We start from the raw sequence: 19,998 nt of genomic DNA, 5'->3' as shown, positions 1-19,998 counted from the left end.
ACTTTTTGAAGGACTTAATATAAATTCCTCTGTGATGCTTTGAAATAACAAAGTCAATCTATAAATTGTTGATTTTCACTTTTTATAACCACACCAAGTTGAGAAAGACTTCCCCCCCTTTCTCAGTAGTTCATAATAAACAGTGAACATTCAAAGTTCAGGTCTTCCTTGTGGGCATCTTGAAGTACACTAGATGCAATTTAGATTTTCTTTTTTCATTTTGAGTCTATACAGAATAATTGGGTTGAAATTAGACTTTCCATTGTCTAGGAATGATGCAGATTTGGGAATAAGTTCTAAAACAATTTATGGTTTTGTAGTTGAAGGAACTAGAAGAAGAATGGTTAAAACTGCCCACTGGGGCTCCTAAACCTACTCGGTTCCTACGCTCCCAGCAAGAGTTAGAAGCCAAGTTGGAACAACAGCAGTCTGCTGGAGGAGATGCTGAGGGAGGTAAGCTCTGTATTCTCCTGGTTGGGGAAGCTTTCTAGGGGCTCCCTCCTCATCTCTGCTTCCAGGCAGCCCTTTCCCCACTTCTTCCTCACGCCTTCCGTCCCATGATCTTCCTTTGTAGAGTCTGAGCTCCTTGAGGTCTTTGTGGTTGTTGGCATTGAGTCAGTTCAGTCAGGTCTGATTCTTCATGATGCCATGGTTGGCCATTTCCTTCTCCAAGCTTATTTTACAGATGAGGAAACTGAGGCAAACAGGGTGAAGTGATTTTCTCAGGGTCAAACATCTGCTTAAGTGTCTGAGGCCAGATTTGAAGTCAGGGAGATGAGTCTTCCTGTCTCCAAACTTGACCATCTGACCAGAATAACTGAGAAGAGGGACTGCCTTTTGATTCTTCTTGGGTATTTCCAGGGTCCATTGTAGCAACAATAAAGTCTTATTGGAGGACTGACCTGCCTCAGCACTCCCTCCATCCTGTAACTTCAGTTCAGACACCATTTTTAGGGATCCTTGTTTTCCACTACCCGCTTTCCTGCCCTATTATTCCATATGGTGATCGCACACCACTGTACATGGCAGCTGTCTGGATTATTCCCCTTCAGGGGAGAAATGGGGTCTTGTCCACATTTTGTTTCTCCTCCTGCTCTTAGCACAGTGCTTTGTATACAGTATGCATTTAATAAATGTAGCCCTTTAGTTTTGAATTGTGGAGCTGATTTTTTTACCTTAATATATATAAAGACTAACAAAGATAGTCGGCATGCAGTCTAAGGCTGCAGTGGATTAAGATCAGGTCTTGTGGGTGCTACATTCTTGTCTGTTCCTCCTTTCTGCCACAAGATCCAGATGAGATATTAGAAAGGATTGAAACTTAGTCCATTTTATTTTGTAAGTTTTCTCCTCTTTGCAGGAGGTGATGATGGTGATGAAGTGCCACAAATAGACGCTTATGAGCTGTTAGAAGCTGTGGAAATCCTTTCTAAGCTTCCCAAAGACTTTTATGACAAAATTGTAAGTTACCAATAGACTTGCTCTTTTTAGATGCTTTCAAGATAATCACCTAATGAGTTATAAACATTTACTAAAGCTTAATCCTCTTTAGGAAGTACCCATAAATGTGATAGTACCCATAATGTGAGAAACTGGTCACTAAGAGTAATAAAAATTTGGGTTGGTATATGATTACTAATTTGGAGTCATGCTAAGACTTTGGTAATTCTTAGAACATCATTTTTTCAGGTGTAATAAAGAATTTCTATGGCAGTGATTCTTAGTGATATCTCTTAGAGTTTTGCTTAGTATCACTTTCTTAAATAAGCAGATCTATACAATACTGTGTGACAACTTGTACTATGGTGCTTGCTCACTGAAAAACATTTAATTACCAAAGTTTCTTAGGAAAATAATTTGGGAAGAAAAGATTCTTGAATTATGATCATGGTATGATAACCTGTGGTGCTTCAGCTAACAGTCTTAACTTTTCACTTTACCCTGCTCTTTGTTAGCAATTTGTTATTCGTACAGTAGGCCGAGAGGCTGAGTTTTTCTACTTGTAAACACCATATAAGCTACATGTGACTCTTATTGTTTCCCTTGTAGGAAGCCAAAAAATGGCAAGAGAGAAAAGAAGCACTGGAGGCTGTAGAAGTACTGGTCAAAAACCCCAAACTGGAAGCTGGAGAATATTCAGATTTGGTAAAAGCACTGAAAAAGGTAAATTAGGGCTATTGGGGCAGTAGTGTGATGTCTTCAAAGTAGACCTCCAGCATTGCTTCACTGAAACAGTTGCTGTGTTGTTTCAAAGATGAGAAAATAAGCCATGAATGTTTTTCTACTAGAATTGATTGTAACCAACCCTTTGGATTAGCTTGGGATGATAAGGGTTTTTTTTGGGGGGGGGGGTGTTATTTGATTTAGTGGGTCATTTTTATATGTATTTTTCAGACTGCTAGCATGTAATGGGCTATGAGGCAGTTTTAGGAATTATTATAAAGAGGGTTTTTCACTTCTATAAATCTGTAGAGTGGCCTATTAAAAAGTTTCCATTGAACAGGATGGAGCTCAATATAGGAGTCGCCCTTTTGTTTTGGATGTCTAATGGGTAAGAGGATGTAGCTCTGGTTTTGAATTTCTGAGGCCTATGTTAAGTGTGATTGTAGCCTTTTATACCTCATGGCTTTCAAGGAGCCTGTAGGGAAAAGAGTTCAACATTTGGAAATGATCTCCAGATATAGGGGGGTTCTCCCTCATTGGAGGGCTTCAGAGGGTTATGGATTGAACCTGATGTGCCCCAACAGGGCCTTGTGATTTTTATTCACCTACCAAGAGCCTGGGGTTTTATAGCCTGTATTTGTGTAGGGAAGGAAATCATGAAGAACATTTATGTTATCTGCTTGCTAAAAACTCCTACTAGGAAAGTCCAGCAAGCTTTGTTAATAAGGGATCTTCTTGGGGCTGTGAATCTGAATCTAGCCTTTAGTCTTACACCTCTCCATGGGCAGAATGTGGAAAATTCAGGGCAAAGGGGAGACCTTCCCTTTTACAGGCCAGATTGCTCCAGGAAGACATGTGCCGGCAGAGAGGGAAGGCCAGGGCTCTGGGCTGACTTCTGCTGGCCTTGTCAACTCAGCTTAGTTTGGGTTCTGTCTGCTGAGCCAGGAGATGAGCAGAGAGCACTAGCTACTTTCTGGGACCTCAGTTCTAATGGTTTGTTCGTTTGAGTCTTTTGACTGGGACCCCTGGGGAAGAAAGTCAGTCCCTTCAGATGTTTTTGATTTTGTCTTTTGAGAGCAACATAAAATAAGAGGTTCATTTCATCTCCTCTTTAAGACTAGAGTTCATGTTTGGTTACAGTTGTATGTTATGGCCCTTTCATTCCCTCAATCCCCTTATGCTCAGTAAAAAGTCGGAAAAAAGAAGAGTAAATTGAAAAGTTCTTTCCATCCCCCTCTCCTCTCCTTTTCTCACTGAAGGACACCCTTGGTATTGGGAACAGGAACTTGCTAACTGTTTTTCTCTTCTTAATATATATATGAATTTTCTTTTGATTTCTGGAGGATACTTTTCAAATTTTTTTTTGTTCAGCCAGATTTCTAGTTTTTACTTTAATTGCTATACTCCCTATGTTACCTTTTTTTTTTTTATTTTATTTGAGTTTGCTGTCTTCAGTTGAAAAATACCTTTTGCCTTGTCATAACTTCTTTTACTTGTCTAACTCTGCTGGCATTTTCCTTTTTGTCAAAATAAACTGTAGAGAGCAGAAGGAAGTTTAGAAAGAGATCCAGAAGGGGCAGCTAGGTGGCGCAGTGGATAAAGCACTGGCCCTGGAGTCAGGAGTACTTGGGTTCAAATCCGGTCTCAGACACTTAATAATTAGCTAGCTGTGTGGCCTTGGGCAAGCCACTTAACCCCATTGCCTTTCAAAAACCTTAAAAAAGAGAGAGAGAGAGAGAAGAGAGAGAGAGAGAGAGAGATCCGGACAAGTGAGGCAGTCCTGGAACTACAATTTTAAAATGGATCTTTCCCCCACTGAATCAGACTTATGTAGTAGAAAGTTGTGGTTTTATATGCAGTCCTCTCTTTTGTACTTCTTTTAGGGCAATATTTGTGTTTGTTAATGCTTGTTAAATGGAATTCTTTAAAAAATAATAATCAGACAGGATATGAATTGACTTTTTAAATTCAGTTTTTCCTTTTTCTAAACTTCAGATTTTTTGTCATTGTTCCTTTTTCTTCAAAAAAAAATTCAATATTTGTGTGATTTATTTCTTTATTCTTCATTTTCCCACTAGGATTACCCCCCCCCCATTGACTTATAGAATTATGGAGAAACTGACTAGAAGGGGGACTTCCAAAAGACTTTGCAATTTGAGGCTCATAAATCCACCTCTTCCTTCAAGGAAATGCCCCAGAAGCTTTAAAAACATTTAGATTCCCTGTCAGGAAGAACCTGATAGCAACTGTCCATATAGCTCTTCAGGTCTCCTTTTGCCCAGGATTTCAAATCAAAAGATTTTCCATCTGGGATTCTTAAGAGCTCTTCCAAAATTACTGCCTTCCTCTAAGCCCTTGATAGTTTATATATCTTAATGGAAGTTTCCATTTCCATTCCACAGGGAAGCCTGGGCTGTCTCTACCTGTCTCTAGCCTCTCTACCACTAGAAGGGAGGAAGTTAATAATGTAAAGTCAGATTTTTATGTGCGTTTTTGGCCTTTAGAAAAAGAGCAAAAAGAAAAACTATTATATGAATTGTAGGGGATCTCCAAAATTCCTTTAACTTCTGAGGAGGAAATATAGTAGTGATTTTTGTGACTTTTCAAATGTTTAGGATTTTTGTGTATGTGTGTGCTTTCAGGTTGTTGGAAAGGACACTAATGTCATGTTGGTGGCTTTGGCAGCAAAATGTCTTACTGGCCTTGCTGTTGGGCTCAGGAAGAAGTTTGGTCAATATGCAGGCCACGTAAGTAGAGCACCATTGGATGTGGGGGCATGGAACCAGCCAGAGAAATGATTGACCATTTTATTTTGTTATCTGTATTTAAAATAAAATCCTGACAAATGTCATATCCTGTGTTTTAAAAGAAAAACTGCTTTTTAATAGAAGAATAATTTTTAAACTGCTTCACATTTCTTGTATTCTCAACTATCATGTTGGTGTATACACAGCATTCTAATGAAAAGTCAGTTGAACAAGGAAATTGACTGTTGATATTGAAATGGGTACTCGATCAAAATAGTTCAGTTTTATTTTGCTATTTAAAAGTTAGAGATTTTATCTAATTTATCCCTTTCATATTAGGTTGCCTAATTGTAGATGAATTATTGGGATATGAAATTTGTTTTAACTAGGCAATTGAATTCAGTAAATTTGATAACTTTCAGCTATATGTAATTTTCTGCAAATTCTGTTGAAGTTACATCACTTTCTTGCCCTTGGGGTTCATTTGAGCTTTGAGAATCCAGTGTGAGATTGTTGAAGTTTAGCATTCTATTCCTGGAAAAACTTTAGTTTTAAATGGTTTCACATTTGTAGCTAATTGATCATTTTATTGCCTTAGGTTAATGTTATAATAAACATTGAATTGAATTCCTCTCATCAGGAATCTATTTTGGCAAATGTGACTATAATATTTAGCATCACATGCTTAGAATCGTTAGACTTTGCTTACTCACTGTATTAAAAAATAATTTCAGAGAATCTTTCTGTATAATACCAACTGACTAGATAAGATTGACAACATCTTGGGTTCAAAATAAGCAATAGGATTCAATTTTTCTCAACTTTACATTATCTTAAGAGAATTATGACATTTTTATGTAACTTTTTCTATTAAGAGCAATTTTTTTCTGGGATTTTCTGATTAAACTGAGCAGTTAGATTAGTTTTTAGACTGAAATCTGATGGTAACTTTTCTAACTAATTCTTCTTTAGAAACTGAAAAAGGCCACCAAAACTGTCACAATATAAGAAAATGTTTTAATAATGCTAGAGAATTGATTAGCATGTCCTTTTTTTGTGTGGTTAGCATGTGTCTTGATAAAATTTTTTTCTTTAAAAGAATGTAGACTTTGGACTCAACTGCACCAAAGAACCCTCGAATCTGGTCCCTACAAATTTGTCAGTTCAGTTTTTCTTTTTTTAATTCTTTTACAAGACCTGAACTTCTTTGAGAGCAATATGTGAAATGTGAATTGTGATGAGCTTTTTAAAACAATTAGGAAATGAGATCGCTTAGAAACTGGAATGCCCTTCCTCAAGTAATATTGATTTCCATGTTTCTCGATGTTAAGAATATTTCATCAAATGTGTATTTTCTATGGCTCTGAGGATTCATGCTGTCTACACTGAAGCTGCTGCTGTTACCACCACACAGCATTTGTACATTGATGTCAAGACTGGTGGTGGTGGCAGCAGCAGCCAGCACCTTCTTCCATGAGATCCCATAGGGCAGCTCCTGTGCACACTGGTCATTCAAGGGTTAAATTAGTATCCTTTGGCAGTTCTAGAAACTGCATCAAGGACCCTGTGCAAAATGATTCTAAGGAACTCTTTACACCACAAAACATAAAAGAGTGGGGTGGGGGGAACCTATTCTAAGAAGGGCCCAATGTACAGAGGTCCCCTTGGCCTCTGAGGGTAACAAGACCTCCCTTGGATGCTCCAACATTTGATGAAACATTCTTGACATTAGTGAGGTGCTCCCTATTTCATTTAAAACTTGTGGCAGGTCTGTTCAATGACATGCACTCACACCCAGTAGGTAGAGGGCACATGCCCTTACCTACTCCCGGCAGCTTGAGGAAGAAGACATGGAATTCTTTGCAGCCTTTGTATGCAAGGAAGTGCTTTGAGAAGAAAGAAAGTACTTCCTCCCCCAAGCTGTCCAAGTTGGGGGGGGGGGGTTATACATATCTATATTAAAAAAAATTATAACTTACACCACTGCTTATGAAGAAAGATGTAATTTACAACCTTCAGTGAGAATGTTACTGTTGATTTTCCTTCCCAGTGTGTAGAATGTTTGGTTTTGGGGGATTTTTGGTTTTTTGATTTATAAAAACTCATTTTTGACCCTGATGATGGTTCTTTTACAGACCAACAAAAATGGCTGTAACATTTTCACAAAATAAAAACAAAATAGATCTGGATTTCTGATAAGAACAAAAAAAGAATGTAGACAATTTAATGTCTTACTTAAATAATGCAGTGACCCTATCTGTTATCAGTATACAAATGTTTCTTAAATTGGTCTAATAAATATTATGGTGAATTTTAATAGCTTTAAATTTCTTGGTTTAGATTTCAAATTCGTAATTTTTAATAAAAAAGTCAAATCCTAAGATTTATATTTTATAATTGATGTCAATTAATACCTATCTCATATCATGAACCATTTATATAAAATGAATTTCCTTTATGTACCAGTTTTGAATGGGACTTTTGGCCTCTGAAGAAGTGTTCCATCTGGTTTCCTGGGTACTAGGAACATAGGAAAGTGAATAATGAAATATTTGACTTTTGACAGATTTTAATATTGTTGAATTTGAATAAGCTGATCTGGCTAAGATGATTTTCTTGTATATGTTTGGGGTTTTTTAGCCCTTTCTCAGTCAGATTTTTTCTCTCACCTCTAGTGGGGCAGGATGGATCCCTATAAATTGGCTTGTACATCATAATTCTATTTCCTTGAGGAATGGTGATACGGTCTCATTCAACTTGAGTTGCCCCTTTTCACAGGTAGTGCCAACCATCCTGGAAAAGTTTAAAGAGAAGAAACCTCAGGTAGTTCAGGCACTCCAGGAAGCCATTGATGCAATCTTCCTAACTGTGAGTTGGTCACATCCAATACTGTGGTTGTTCTAACTCAAAATTGATCAGTGTCCTCTATTTTCTGATCCTAACTTGTTTTCCTCTATCTTCTTTTGAAGACCACTCTACAGAACATCAGTGAGGATATTTTAGCTGTGATGGACAACAAAAACCCAACTATCAAACAGCAAACATCCCTTTTTATTGCAAGAAGTTTCCGTCACTGTACTGCTTCCACATTGCCTAAGAGTCTGCTTAAGCCCTTTTGTGCTGCTCTCCTGAAGGTATGGACTGAAACTAGAACTTTAGGAGTTTGTGACATTTCTAGATTTCACCATGTAATGTTGTCCCTCAACAGATTTGGGGGCTGAAGTAACCATTTGTTTTGAAGTATCTCTTTATTGTAATTTTTCTATAGGAAAAGAAATGGGGTGATGGTGACCAGTGGACCCTCTAATGACTTAAGTTTTCTCCTAATCTATCTCCTGACTGTTTGGCTTGGACTGGACCAGAACAGTCATCAAAATTGTTGAAATTTTTAAGTTTATTTTGAGAGTAGTAGATGATGGAATCAGAAGCCATCATAAAATACTAGGGGTTCACTGTACTCTTATGAAAGATGTGCTATTTATCAGTGAAAGTAAAGTCACATATTGCTCCCATGGGTGTGTTGACTCATCTTCATTAATCTGAATTGAGCTCACTAATACCTTTTTAGAAAAAAAAATTATTTCTTTCCTTTTTGATCTATAGCACATCAATGATTCTGCCCCTGAAGTTAGAGATGCTGCCTTTGAAGCACTGGGTACTGCTTTGAAAGTAGTTGGTGAGAAAGCAGTAAACCCTTTTCTAGCTGACGTGGACAAGCTCAAACTTGATAGGGTAAGTTAATAACATGGGCTGGATGATAGTGAAGAAATATTTTGCCTAATTTCTCTGAATTGGAATGTTTATTTGGAAGAAGAGAAAGCAGGGTAGAAGATGCTCCAAGGAAAACCTGGTTAGAATTTGAACTTTTGGCCACAGGACATCTAAGTCAAATCCATTCGTGGATAAAGGCAGCTCGATGGTCTAGTGGATAGAGCACTGACCTAGAATCAGGAAGACTACCTGAGTTAAAATCTCAGACATTTATGAGCTGGGTGACATTGGACAACTCACTTGACTTCTCTCTGCCTTCATTACCTTATCTGTAAAATGAAGGTGATACTAGCACCTTCCTTCCAGGATTGTCAGGAGAAAATGAGGTAGTTGTCAAGGGAAAAGACTAGCTAGTATTTTTCACCTTATGTGCCTACTATGTGCATGTATCTGAAGATAGGAAGACCCCCTAAAAAATATAGCCCTGGCTCCAGGAACTTAATTTTTCTGTGGGGGGAAACAACATGCATTAATTAGTTGGTATCAAATAAATAAAAAATCATTCGTGGAGTTGGTACTTGGATATTAACAATTGGGACGATGAGGATGAGGCTCAGGCAGCAGGCATCATTGGAGCTGGACCTTCCCAGGCTTCCCCTGCAAGCCTGGTTCTCCCATTTGATAGCTTCTCCCAGGAGTTCCAGTTTGAGGAAAGGTCTGGAGCAGTTCTCCTTTATTCTCTGAAATTTAACACTATTCCCTTGTGATTGTCTTCCCATCCCTCTTTTCAGCTCCTAATTGTTAGAATATAATGTCCTTGGGCTTTTTTGACTTTCTTCTTTTTCTTTTTTTAAAATTCCTAGTGCTTAGACTTATAATAAATGCATATTGACTTGACTCTAGGGATCTAAGTATTTCCAGAGGGAGAGGGAATGAGGGGATGCATTCACTTTTCTAATCTGGCTCACCCTTCTAAATAGGAGTCTTAGGAATCCTAGTACTGTCTGGTAGATATGGGTTGTATGTATAACCTGTATCTTCAGTATACAGTTAAATGGCATGTGACTGAAATTTGTTGATTTTTAACACCATCTAGAAGTGGACTGAGAAATAGCTAGTTGATTTGTCTTCCTTAATGCCAGAGGTTGCAAGAGCATTGGGATGAGCTTTATATACGAGTTCAGTACACAAACTTGTTGATGTGCATCTGCTACCACTTAATGTGGTTTCAGTTTGAAAGAGAACATCTTTTCTTGGAATTCTTAAATAATCAGTGTTCAGAGCTGCTTATCAAATCATAAAGAACTAAGGCTTATCTAAATTGAGTTCAGTGACTTTGGTGTAATATTGCTGACCAGATCAAAGAATGCTCAGAGAAGGTGGAACTGGTATATGGCAAAAAAACAGGAGCTACAGCTGATAAAAGAGAGGCCAAAGCACTTCCTGGGAAGACTGTGGCTTCAGGAGCTGCAGGAGATAAGGATGTGAAAGATGCTGCAGTACCCAAATCTGGGCCTGTGAAAAAGGCACCTACTGCTAAGGTAAGTAAGCAGGTAAGAGAATATATTTAGACGTGAACCTTTTATCATCAAGGTTTGGAGTACTGAAACAACTCACTGCTGCTCTTCTGTTGGGAGACCCTTTGGGTGGCAGGGTATTCTGGGATAGTATACCCTCCTCAAAGTCAGGAAGACCTCTGACCAGTGACCCTGGGCAGGTGACCAGAGGTTGCAGGAAATTTCAGTCAATTTCCTTATCTTAGAGGGTCTTAGACAAATGGTATCCCAGATCTAGGTCCTATCCCTTGTATTTCAGTTCATGTTCCTGCATTCTAAATTCATAGTCTCTAAAAAAAGAAGATGCCCACCTTCAACAAACATAACTGCTGATTTGTTACCAAGGACAAAAATCAACTATAGATAAGAAAGATGTCTGTCAGTACCTCCTGATGTGTTACTGCTTCAGACTATTGTCATTTGTGTACTCACTGTCTTATGATACAAAACCAGACCACATCTAGAGTATTGTGTTCAGTCCTGGGATTACAATTGGAGAAGAATATTAATAGGCTGGAGAGGGTTCTGAGGAGGATAACCAAGAGTGTGAAAGTCCTTGGGATCAGCTGAAAGAAACCAGGGAAAATTAATCTAGAAAAGAGAAGACAGGGACAGGGGGTATAAGAGAGCTAAGAGGATTTGTTCTAGATTGGGGAGAATTGGAGTTAGATTCATTCTATTAGTTGCCCAGGGAAGGAACTAGAATCTTTAGTGGGAAGTTACACAAAGACAAAATTGGGGTTAATGTTGGGAAAACTGCTAATAATTGGAACTGTCCAAAAAGGGAGTGGTTTCTGCTGAGTGAAGTGGGTATTGGAAACCATGTGACAAAAGGTTGAACAAAAAGGAAAGTCATGTTTGGGAGAATTGAGGGAAGAAGAGACAGTTTAGAATAACTTTTCTGAAGAGTGAGTGAATTAGGAATAAAAGGATGACTTTGGATTCAAGCGTAATTGGGATACCATAAATATCCATTTGGCATAATTGTTAGGCTGCTTCCAAGCTATTCAGCAGCCTTTGAAATAGAGCAGGAAAAGTCACATAGTGTTAGGTTAAAGACAAGAGTCTTAGAGATTAAAAAGAAGAGGACAGTGGAGACATTGAATGACAAACTATAATGTTCAGATTGGAAACAGGAAAGCAGAACCAGAGCAGAGATAAATTCTCAAGAAAATACTAAGATGGGAGGAATGGGATTCAGGTTGGGTTGGGTAGAAAGTTGTGAGGAAGTTGATTTCATAGGAACAGAGAGGATGGAGGGGTGGAAACCTGCAGAGACAGTTGGACATATTGTCTTAAGAGAATTTCTTGGGTTGTGCCAAGATTAGGTGACTTGTGGAACCAACCCCGCTGAAGTATGAGCAGCATCTAGCATCTTAACAGAGCTAAGTATTGATTCTGGCTTCAGCAAGCTCCTTGCCAGAGTGGAAATCAAAGGATTTTGACATTAAAGTTGATCTTGAAATGGTCTTTCCAAAATTAGTTCCACTTGTAGGAAGTTCAATGTGTCAGCCTCTTAGGCCTAATCTTCATTGTCCTTTTTGATTCTTCCCTTTTCCTTTACCACATCATTCCAATGAGAAATTAATCCTGGCTTTTTCTTCTTGTTGAAGCTATTGTAGTCCCTTTCTTACTGGTCTTCCCATAAGTATCCCTTCTCCAAGTCATCTTCCTAATGGACTGCTGTAGTCATATCCCTCCTTCCTCAAAAATTTCTGAGTGGACTTTGATCACCTAACACAGTGTCAGCTTTAGTATTTAAGGCCTCTCACTCTCTATCCATCCAAAACCTAAAATCGACTCATTCTTTCTTTCCTGCCCTCAGTCTCTCAGGGTCCTTTTTTTCCAAAGTCCTCCCAGTAGGAGGATGTGACCAGTGAGAGATTTACTGAACTGTGAGTCTAAAATTTGACTGTGATGATGGTTTTATATCCTGTGGTTAATTGCTTTTCCTTTTTTTTTTTTTTAAAGGCTAGTGGACCACCTAAGAAGGGAAAACCGGCTGCATCTGGAGCTGCTGGAGGTGCCGGATCTAAGAACAAGAAAGGCTCTGATGTCAAAGAGATAGTGGAACCTGAGCTTTCGGTAGGCATTGCGCCACACCCCACCCCCCACCCCCAGGACCCTCAAACAGAGAAAGGCTGAGAAATTGAAGACTTCAGAGTGGTACTGGGTCTTTCTTAGTTCACGAATCCTGCATCCTTTGGCTTATTGGGAATGGGGTCAGTGATTGCTGTCAACAGCATCTGGACTCACAGGAGTCCATGGGACTACTCATGGAACGCTAATTCAGCTGCTCTGGCTCCCTCTTTTGGTGGCCTTGGGTAACTTCTAATACTATTGGGTTTGGTGTCTTTCAGGTAGAAATATGTGAGGAGAAAGCTTCAGTTGTCCTTCCACCTACCTGCCTCCAGCTGCTTGATAGTGGTAACTGGAAGGAACGACTGGCCTGCATGGAGGAGTTCCAGAAGGTAAGGAGCAAGAAGGAACTGTGAAAGAAATTACCTCGCTGAGAGAGGAAGAGGTGGCTCTGACAGCCTGGGGTCCTTAGGCTATGGTGGGCTTTGTTTTACAACTAGTTGTGGTCTTGGGTCTGCTGCCTTGTATTTGTGGCATGGCAGAGCTGTCGGGTCCTTGCACCTCCTAGTCTTGAGGGGTAATGACTTTTTTTTTTCAAGGCAATGGGGGTTAAGTGGCTTGCCCAAGGCCACACAGCTAGGTATTATTAAGTGTCTGAGGCCTAATTTGAACTCAGGTCCTCCTAACTCCAGGGCCAGTGCTCTATCCACTGTGCCACCTATCTACCTCGGTAGGGACTTTTCATTAAAATGTTCTGTCTTTGCTCGTTTTTATCAATTATAGCTCTGCACTTTTCATAACCTCCTGTCCTTTTGACCCCAAAGGCTTTCTTTCATCCAAGCTTGCTCAGTTATTCAATTGAAGGGAACAAATTGTCTTAATACCATTTTTATCCCATTTGTTTGTACAACTTATCCATTTCCTAATCTATCTTGTTGCCACCCAGTCATCCCTCCCAACAGATTTCTTTTTTCAAAAAGGAAAAAAAAGCAGTTCAAAACTTGTTATATTGACTATCTATAACCATGAGTGCAGGATTATGCCACCCTAGCCCTCCACATCTGTAGTAAATAAGAGAAAGAGAATCTTGGGGTCCAGCTTGGTCATTTTAATTACAGAGCAGGACACTGGGGCTTAGGAGTTTTGTTGTGTTCGTTGTTTCTTTCCATTTACATTGTCATAATTATTGTGTATCTTGTTTTATTTTGGGGCTTCTGCTTGTTTCATTTTACATTAGTTGATAGAAATTTTGCCCCGCTTTGCTGAATTCATATTCATTTCTCATGGTACAGTGATACTCTACTACATTCATGTACTATTGTTTATATAGCCATTCCCTGGTTCATGGCATCTTCTTTATTATCAATTCTTTGTACCACAAAAAGCATTGCTTTGAAACTTGTGGCATATGTAGAACCTTTTCTTTCATTTTTTGATCTCTGTAGTTTGTATGTTAGCAAGGGTGATCTTTGGGGCATAGGCTAGGCTATGGACATTTCTGCCACTTTTTATCAGCTTGAAATGGTCAATTGCTTTTTGAAATGATGAGGACAATTCACAGGGCCCCCCCCCCTCCAGCAATGAGGAAATGAGGATGCCTAACTTCGAACATCAACTTAAACTCATGTTGGCAAATTTGCTGGTATAAGGCAGAGCTCAAGAGTTGTTTTGATTTATATTTCACTTATAATTACCAATTTGAGCAGTCTTTCCTAGGATTGTTAATTTTTAATTCTTGGAGAACCATTTAAACAAATTTTTTCCTCCCCTTTCCTGTTTCCCATTTCTGTTTCATCCTGATATATTGAAAGCAGAAAGTTTTGAAAGATTCTAAAATAATGGAAAGTTTCCTCATTTTAGGGAAGGGGGATATATAGTTTAGCCAATTTTATTATTCACTAAATAAAGTCACTACCAAATATTTGGAATGAGATAGAAAGCTGTTTTTTAGAAGTCTTTGAAAAATAATAACTCATTCTCTGGGCCTCAGGTTGTTCATCTGCAAAATGTTATGTCTTCCCTCCTTACTTCCTAAGCTTTGTATCGAGCATCACAAGGCTGCATGGCACAGTCTATGCCATCTTCTGACTCCTTTGGGGTTTGTTTTTCACTTTTAAGGCTGTTGAGCTAATGGACCGAACTGAAATGCCCTGTCAAGCATTGGTGAGGATGTTGGCTAAGAAGCCAGGATGGAAAGAAACCAACTTTCAGGTATTGTGAATTCTCTTTAATGTTTTCATTGACACAGATCTCCTTGCCTCTTGCTACAGAGTACAGGCCAGAGGCTTACTCCTTCCACCTCTTCCCTTGCTGTGCTCTGCTATCAGTCATTCATTTGGGGAGAAGGGAAGGGATTGTGTTGGTTCCCACACTCAAGAAGATGTTGGTGAAGTGTGATCTGCTGACCTTGGGTATATATATAAAATTTCCTTTTAGAAAATACGAACTTGGAAAAAAGGGCTGTAATTTTAATTTATAATGGATTCTGTGAAAAACCAGAAAATAAGCATGTTTGTAGTTTCTTAAAGCAAGCCAGTGGGAAAAATTAGGATAAAGTCACTTGTTAGGGAATATGAAATACATTTTCCCATAGAAAGTATTGCGATTGATAAGCCAGATGCTATAATAAAAACATTTAGCTCGTAATGAAGCAAAACTACATTCCTAGCAGTGCTAATGTTAACTCTTCTCTAGGACTTTGGGAGCCTTATCATCTAGGGCCCTCTCCTCCATACCCCCCCCACCTTCTTTTTTGACTTTTCTCCATCTGCTGCCCCTCTCACAGGCCTCCAGGCCTCCTCCACCCCTGTAGTCCCCTCCCTAAGTCTGCTCCTGGGTCTTTCTTTTGAAAAAGTGACCTTCTTTACCCTGACATCCTAACTTCAATTCCTTTAGCTCCATTTGCATTAATTTAGTGTTAGGAAGATAGAGAGAGTCAAATGGGTACTCCTTTGCCAGGAACTGAGAGATTTTTAGCCCTCCCAGAGTGAGCTACATTTTTATGCTTATTAACTTAAATGGGGCTCTAATGATCTGAATCTCAAGTTGCATAAATAGGCTTTTAAAATGTAACTAATGTGAGGAAAGATTTTCTGATGATGGAAATACCACCATCTAATCTATCCCTTGGTCAGTGTAACAAATTGTCTTTGGTTTCTTGTCTTCTCTTTCCTCCCAAGATCTTCCTCCTACATGAGACCATTTCTGATTCCAAGTGGTTACTATCTAATACTAATACTCTCTTTATTCCCTTCAATTATGTATATGTTGTATAATTTGCTTCTCCCCCACTCCATTCTTCTCTCCCTCATCCCCTCTACCCCTAGTCCTTTTACAAACTTTGTGGGTGGTATAGGTTGATATTTTGAGGTGCTTTGGCATTTTTCTTTTTTTCTCTTTACTCTCAAATAGAGTTACCATTTGTAACATTCTTTGTTTCAGACTAAAGCCCTTTTCACTGATAAAATCCTATACTTCTGATTTGGCCTTGGTCTTATCCATTCCAGGTTGAATTGTACAACCCAAAGACTTTTTTGACTCAGCTTTGCCTCCTTGCTGTTTGTCTTTCTTCAGGTGATGCAGATGAAGCTTCACATTGTTGCTTTAATTGCTCAGAAGGGAAACTTTTCCAAAACTTCAGCTCAGGTTGTCCTGGATGGTCTTGTGGATAAAATTGGTGATGTGAAATGTGGCAATAATGCAAAGGAGGCTCTGACAGCAATTGCAGAAGCATGTTTGCTCCCATGGACAGCTGAGCAGGTCTGGGACTCTGGTTGTTTTCTCTTTATTTCTTTTATCATTTTCACTGATGAAGCTCCAAGTCCTTTCCTTCTGTCAAACCCTATCTCAAGACTGCATTTTCTTTTGGCCTCAAAAGAGATTATTACTCATCTGGGCTTACCTGGCTTTAGTCTGTGACCTTCTGGAGAAAATTTCTCAAGGAGTCACTTATATAGTCACCAAGCACAGACACAGGCTAGTGAAAGTGTCTTCTCTGCTCTCAGGGTTCCCATCTAGCCCTTTGCACGAGACAAATAGGATATAGAGTTTGAAGGCTCAGATTTGGATGCAGAGATGCAAGACTTCAGTATTGGTTCCCTTGCTGGCTGTTGTCCTGGGTCACAGCCCAGAGCTCAGTCACCTCCTTGGGCAGTTGAGAGGGTTGAGTTAAATGATTGTCAGCATTCTTTCAAGCTCTAAATTGCTGGATCTCTTAGATTCCAGTGTAGAGGAAGAGAAAAGTGGGGATTCTGTGATATAGGGGAATAGGAATCTGTTGTGTGTAACTCCCCTTTTGTTTTATCATCATCTGGTGTGTATTCTTCTCTTGTGATGCTTATATAGTGGAGAGGAAAAGAGAGATCTGTATTTTTCTCTTTAGGTCATGTCAATGGCTTTCTCACAGAAAAATCCCAAAAATCAGTCAGAAACCTTGAACTGGCTAGCCAATGCAATAAAGGAATTTGGGTTTTCTGGGTAAGTCTCAGAAGATAAGTAAATTGGATGCTAATAAGTTTTTGGTGTTTTTTTCCCATCTTATTGTTATTGTTTATGACTATAAATATTAATATGTAGCCAACCTGCTCTCCAGAACAAAATAGACTTCTCTGAATTTAAAAAGCACCTCCTCTCATCTCTCTCTTGTTCTTAAGTATGAAGTACCAGGGCTCAACAGGTCACATGGCAGTAATCTCACTGCTTCACTGTGTCCTGTCTTCCTTCCCCTAGTGGGGTGTCAAGCATTAAATGTCCAGAGGAATGTCTAAACTCCTGAATCAACTCTTTGTCCCCCCACCCCCTTTCTTTATCTCTCTCTCCCTCTCTCTCTGTTGCAAGTTTGTGAATGTGTTCATTTGAGAGTTCCCTGTTTCCTCTCTTTTTATAGTTGTAGTGGTGGAATAGTTGATGATATTCCGTTCCTATAAAATCTCATGGGTTATTTTGAATATGCACTGTTTTCTTTTTTAGGTTAAATGTCAAAGCTTTCATTAGCAATGTGAAAACAGCTCTTGCTGCTACAAATCCAGTGAGTACCTAACAGAAAATGGCAATGGCGTAAGCGGGCCCCTGGGATCTATTCTGCATTATACATGTCCTTTCTGCCTTACCTTGCAGGCTGTAAGGACTTCTGCCATCACCCTGCTTGGGGTAATGTATCTGTATGTGGGCCCTTCTTTGCGAATGTTCTTTGAGGATGAGAAAACAGCCCTCCTCTCCCAGATAGATGCAGAGTTTGAAAAGGTAAGCTGTGTGTTTGTTTCCTCCAACTATTAGGCTTAGAAATAGTATTTCAAATGGTTAGTTTTAGGGTTCCTAGCTTCAGTAGTAATGTGTCTTGATTAAAGTTGCTTAGTATTAACCAGAGTCTTGTAGATCAGATTGTAGGCATTAAAGAAATCATTGGAAAATGCACTCAAGACTTCACAATGTAAGGACCATTGCGGATGGCCTGTGTGTGCAGTGTGCTTTCCCAAATAAGTTTGCCCCTTTCCCTGTTCTAAGGGAAATTAAAATGTCTGTGTGCCTGTTTAAGTTATCCATCTGCACCAACACCTTCCTTTCTCCAGTTCTCTGCCATCAAGTTCTTTGTCTTATCTCAGTTTGTCTCTTCTCCTTACTAAGGTAACTCTTCCTATCTGCACAAGGGCCCCTCGATCATGCCCATTCTTTGTTTCCTGACTGCTTCCCTCCTCCCTACACACACACACACACACACACACACACACACACACACACACACACACTTCCCTCATCTTCATCCTGTGATCCGTGTCTTCCTATTCCTTCCCTGAGAAGACGATCTCCAGTGGGGACTTCTCTTAATGTTGTGCCATTTGGCTTTCAACCTCAGTTTTCAACTGCAGTTGCCATCTCTTAAACTCCCAACAGTCAAAACCATCATAATGATAATAGCAGCTAGTCTTTTTATATGATTCTAATAATGAGACAGGCACTTTGCTAAGCTCTTTTACAATATTCTCTCATTTGATCCTCACAGTAAACCTGGGAAGTAGCTGTTAGTATTCTCATTTTACAGTTGAGGAAATTGTGCAAGGTCACACAGCTCATAAGTTGCCAAGCTTACTTTGAACTCAGGTCTTTTTGATTTCAAGTCTAGTGCTCTATCCACAGCATTAAGAGCTATCTTATAGAATAATAGAATCAGAATTTGGGAGCTGAAACTATCATTTCTTCCTCCTCCTTTAATTTACATAGGAGTCAACTCAAAACCTTACAAAAAATGATTGTTGAAAGTTACTGTTGCATATAGTTGGAAAAATAAATAAAATAAATTGGAGATTTTTTTTAAAAACCTAAAATGAGGAGCGGCTAGGTGGGCCGGCCTTGGAGTCAGGAGTACCTGAGTTCAAATCTGCCCTGAGACAATAGTTACCTAGCTGTGTGGCCTTGGGAATGTCACTTAACCCCTGTTGCCTTGCAAAAGTCTAAAAAAATCAAATAAAACCTACCATGACAATGACAAGAACAACAAAAATTTACATAGGAATGAATTACTTGTGAGAAGAGGTGTGTCCTGATTTCCCACCTCATGCACATGGTGTATACTAGACCTCATGGTGTAATGACACAAGCAACCTAGCAATAACAGTGTAAAAATGAGATATAAATGGGATAAACTGGAGATGACTGAAAAAGAACCACACTAAGACTAAGAAGCACTGGGAAAAGGCTGACTGCAGAAAGTGGGGCTTTAATGGGGATTTTTGAAGGAAGCCAAGGAAATCCAGTGACAGAGAAGAAGGAGAGAATTCTAGACATGGGCCACAAGTAGTGGAAGGACCTGGTATTGGAGGTAGAGTATCTTGTAGTATCTTTGGATTGCAGTTTCTGTAAGAAAAAAGTAAGGTGTGAAAAGGCCTTCAAAGACAGTGATCCTGGGGTCATCAACCCACTGGAATTGATTAAATGAAGGAGGCAAGGGCGTCATGACTCCGACCTGGACTTTAGGAAGATTAATTTTGCAACTGAGTGTAGGATGGACTGGACTGGATTGTGAAGAGACTTAATTGAGGGACACCAACCATTGAGCTGTTAAGAGTAGCCCAGGCAATGATGCCTGTTCCAAGATGGAGGCGATGTAAAAGAACAGCAAGAGACATTCCACCTACAAAAGATTTTATGAAATTAAAAATGCTGGACTTGGCAACTGATTGGATACTCTGATTGAGGGGGTGAGTTGAGGATGTAGGCTCCAAGCATGGGGAGATGGTGGTATCCTTAACAATAATGGGAAGTTAAGAAGTGAGGAGGGTTGTAGGGAAAAGATGACACATTCCATTTTGGACGTGTTAGAATTCAAGATGTCATTCAAACATCCAGTTTGAGACGTCCACTAGACTCTTGGAAAAGTAAGAGTAGAGGTCAAGAAAAAGATCAAGGATGGATAAATTGACCTGAGATGAGAACTGAATCCCTAGGAGTAGATGAGATCACAGATGGTATAGAGGGAGAAGAGAAGTGATCCTTTAGGGGATACCCATGGAGAAGAGGTTGGCAGGTAAGCACTGTGGAAAAAGCATGACCTGGAGTCAGGAAGACTGGAATTCAGATCTGACCTCCAATACTCAGCAGTTTTGTGACCCTGGGCAAGTTACTTATCTCTTTGTCTCAGTAAAATCTGTAAAATGAGGATAAAAATTGTGCATCTACTTTCCAGGACAGGTATGAGGATCTAATGAGATAATATCTGTATAACTGTTAGCACAGTTTCTTGCTTATAA

The 19,998-nt window shown here is 39.4% G+C and overlaps 1 protein-coding gene across 5 annotated transcripts in view; it reads left to right on the top strand.

Annotated features, from left to right (window-relative positions):
- Window positions 1–19,998, top strand: part of CKAP5 (cytoskeleton associated protein 5) — an 86,360-nt gene that overhangs the window by 31,035 nt on the left and 35,327 nt on the right. For all 5 annotated transcript variants that reach the window (XM_074230566.1, XM_074230569.1, XM_074230565.1 and 2 more), the window contains 15 exons: window positions 321–453; window positions 1,361–1,461; window positions 2,050–2,163; window positions 4,806–4,910; window positions 7,689–7,778; window positions 7,880–8,044; window positions 8,514–8,642; window positions 9,980–10,162; window positions 12,149–12,262; window positions 12,538–12,648; window positions 14,375–14,467; window positions 15,830–16,015; window positions 16,638–16,732; window positions 17,225–17,282; window positions 17,372–17,497. In XM_074230566.1, coding sequence (XP_074086667.1) covers window positions 321–453; window positions 1,361–1,461; window positions 2,050–2,163; window positions 4,806–4,910; window positions 7,689–7,778; window positions 7,880–8,044; window positions 8,514–8,642; window positions 9,980–10,162; window positions 12,149–12,262; window positions 12,538–12,648; window positions 14,375–14,467; window positions 15,830–16,015; window positions 16,638–16,732; window positions 17,225–17,282; window positions 17,372–17,497 — 1,803 coding nt within the window. The remainder of the gene's footprint in view (window positions 1–320; window positions 454–1,360; window positions 1,462–2,049; window positions 2,164–4,805; window positions 4,911–7,688; window positions 7,779–7,879; window positions 8,045–8,513; window positions 8,643–9,979; window positions 10,163–12,148; window positions 12,263–12,537; window positions 12,649–14,374; window positions 14,468–15,829; window positions 16,016–16,637; window positions 16,733–17,224; window positions 17,283–17,371; window positions 17,498–19,998) is intronic.

Source organism: Macrotis lagotis, chromosome 3, assembly GCF_037893015.1.
Source record: "Macrotis lagotis isolate mMagLag1 chromosome 3, bilby.v1.9.chrom.fasta, whole genome shotgun sequence".
NCBI lineage: Eukaryota > Metazoa > Chordata > Mammalia > Peramelemorphia > Peramelidae > Macrotis > Macrotis lagotis.
Note: the sequence above shows the minus strand (reverse complement) of the source record. Positions and strands in the feature narration are given on the sequence as shown.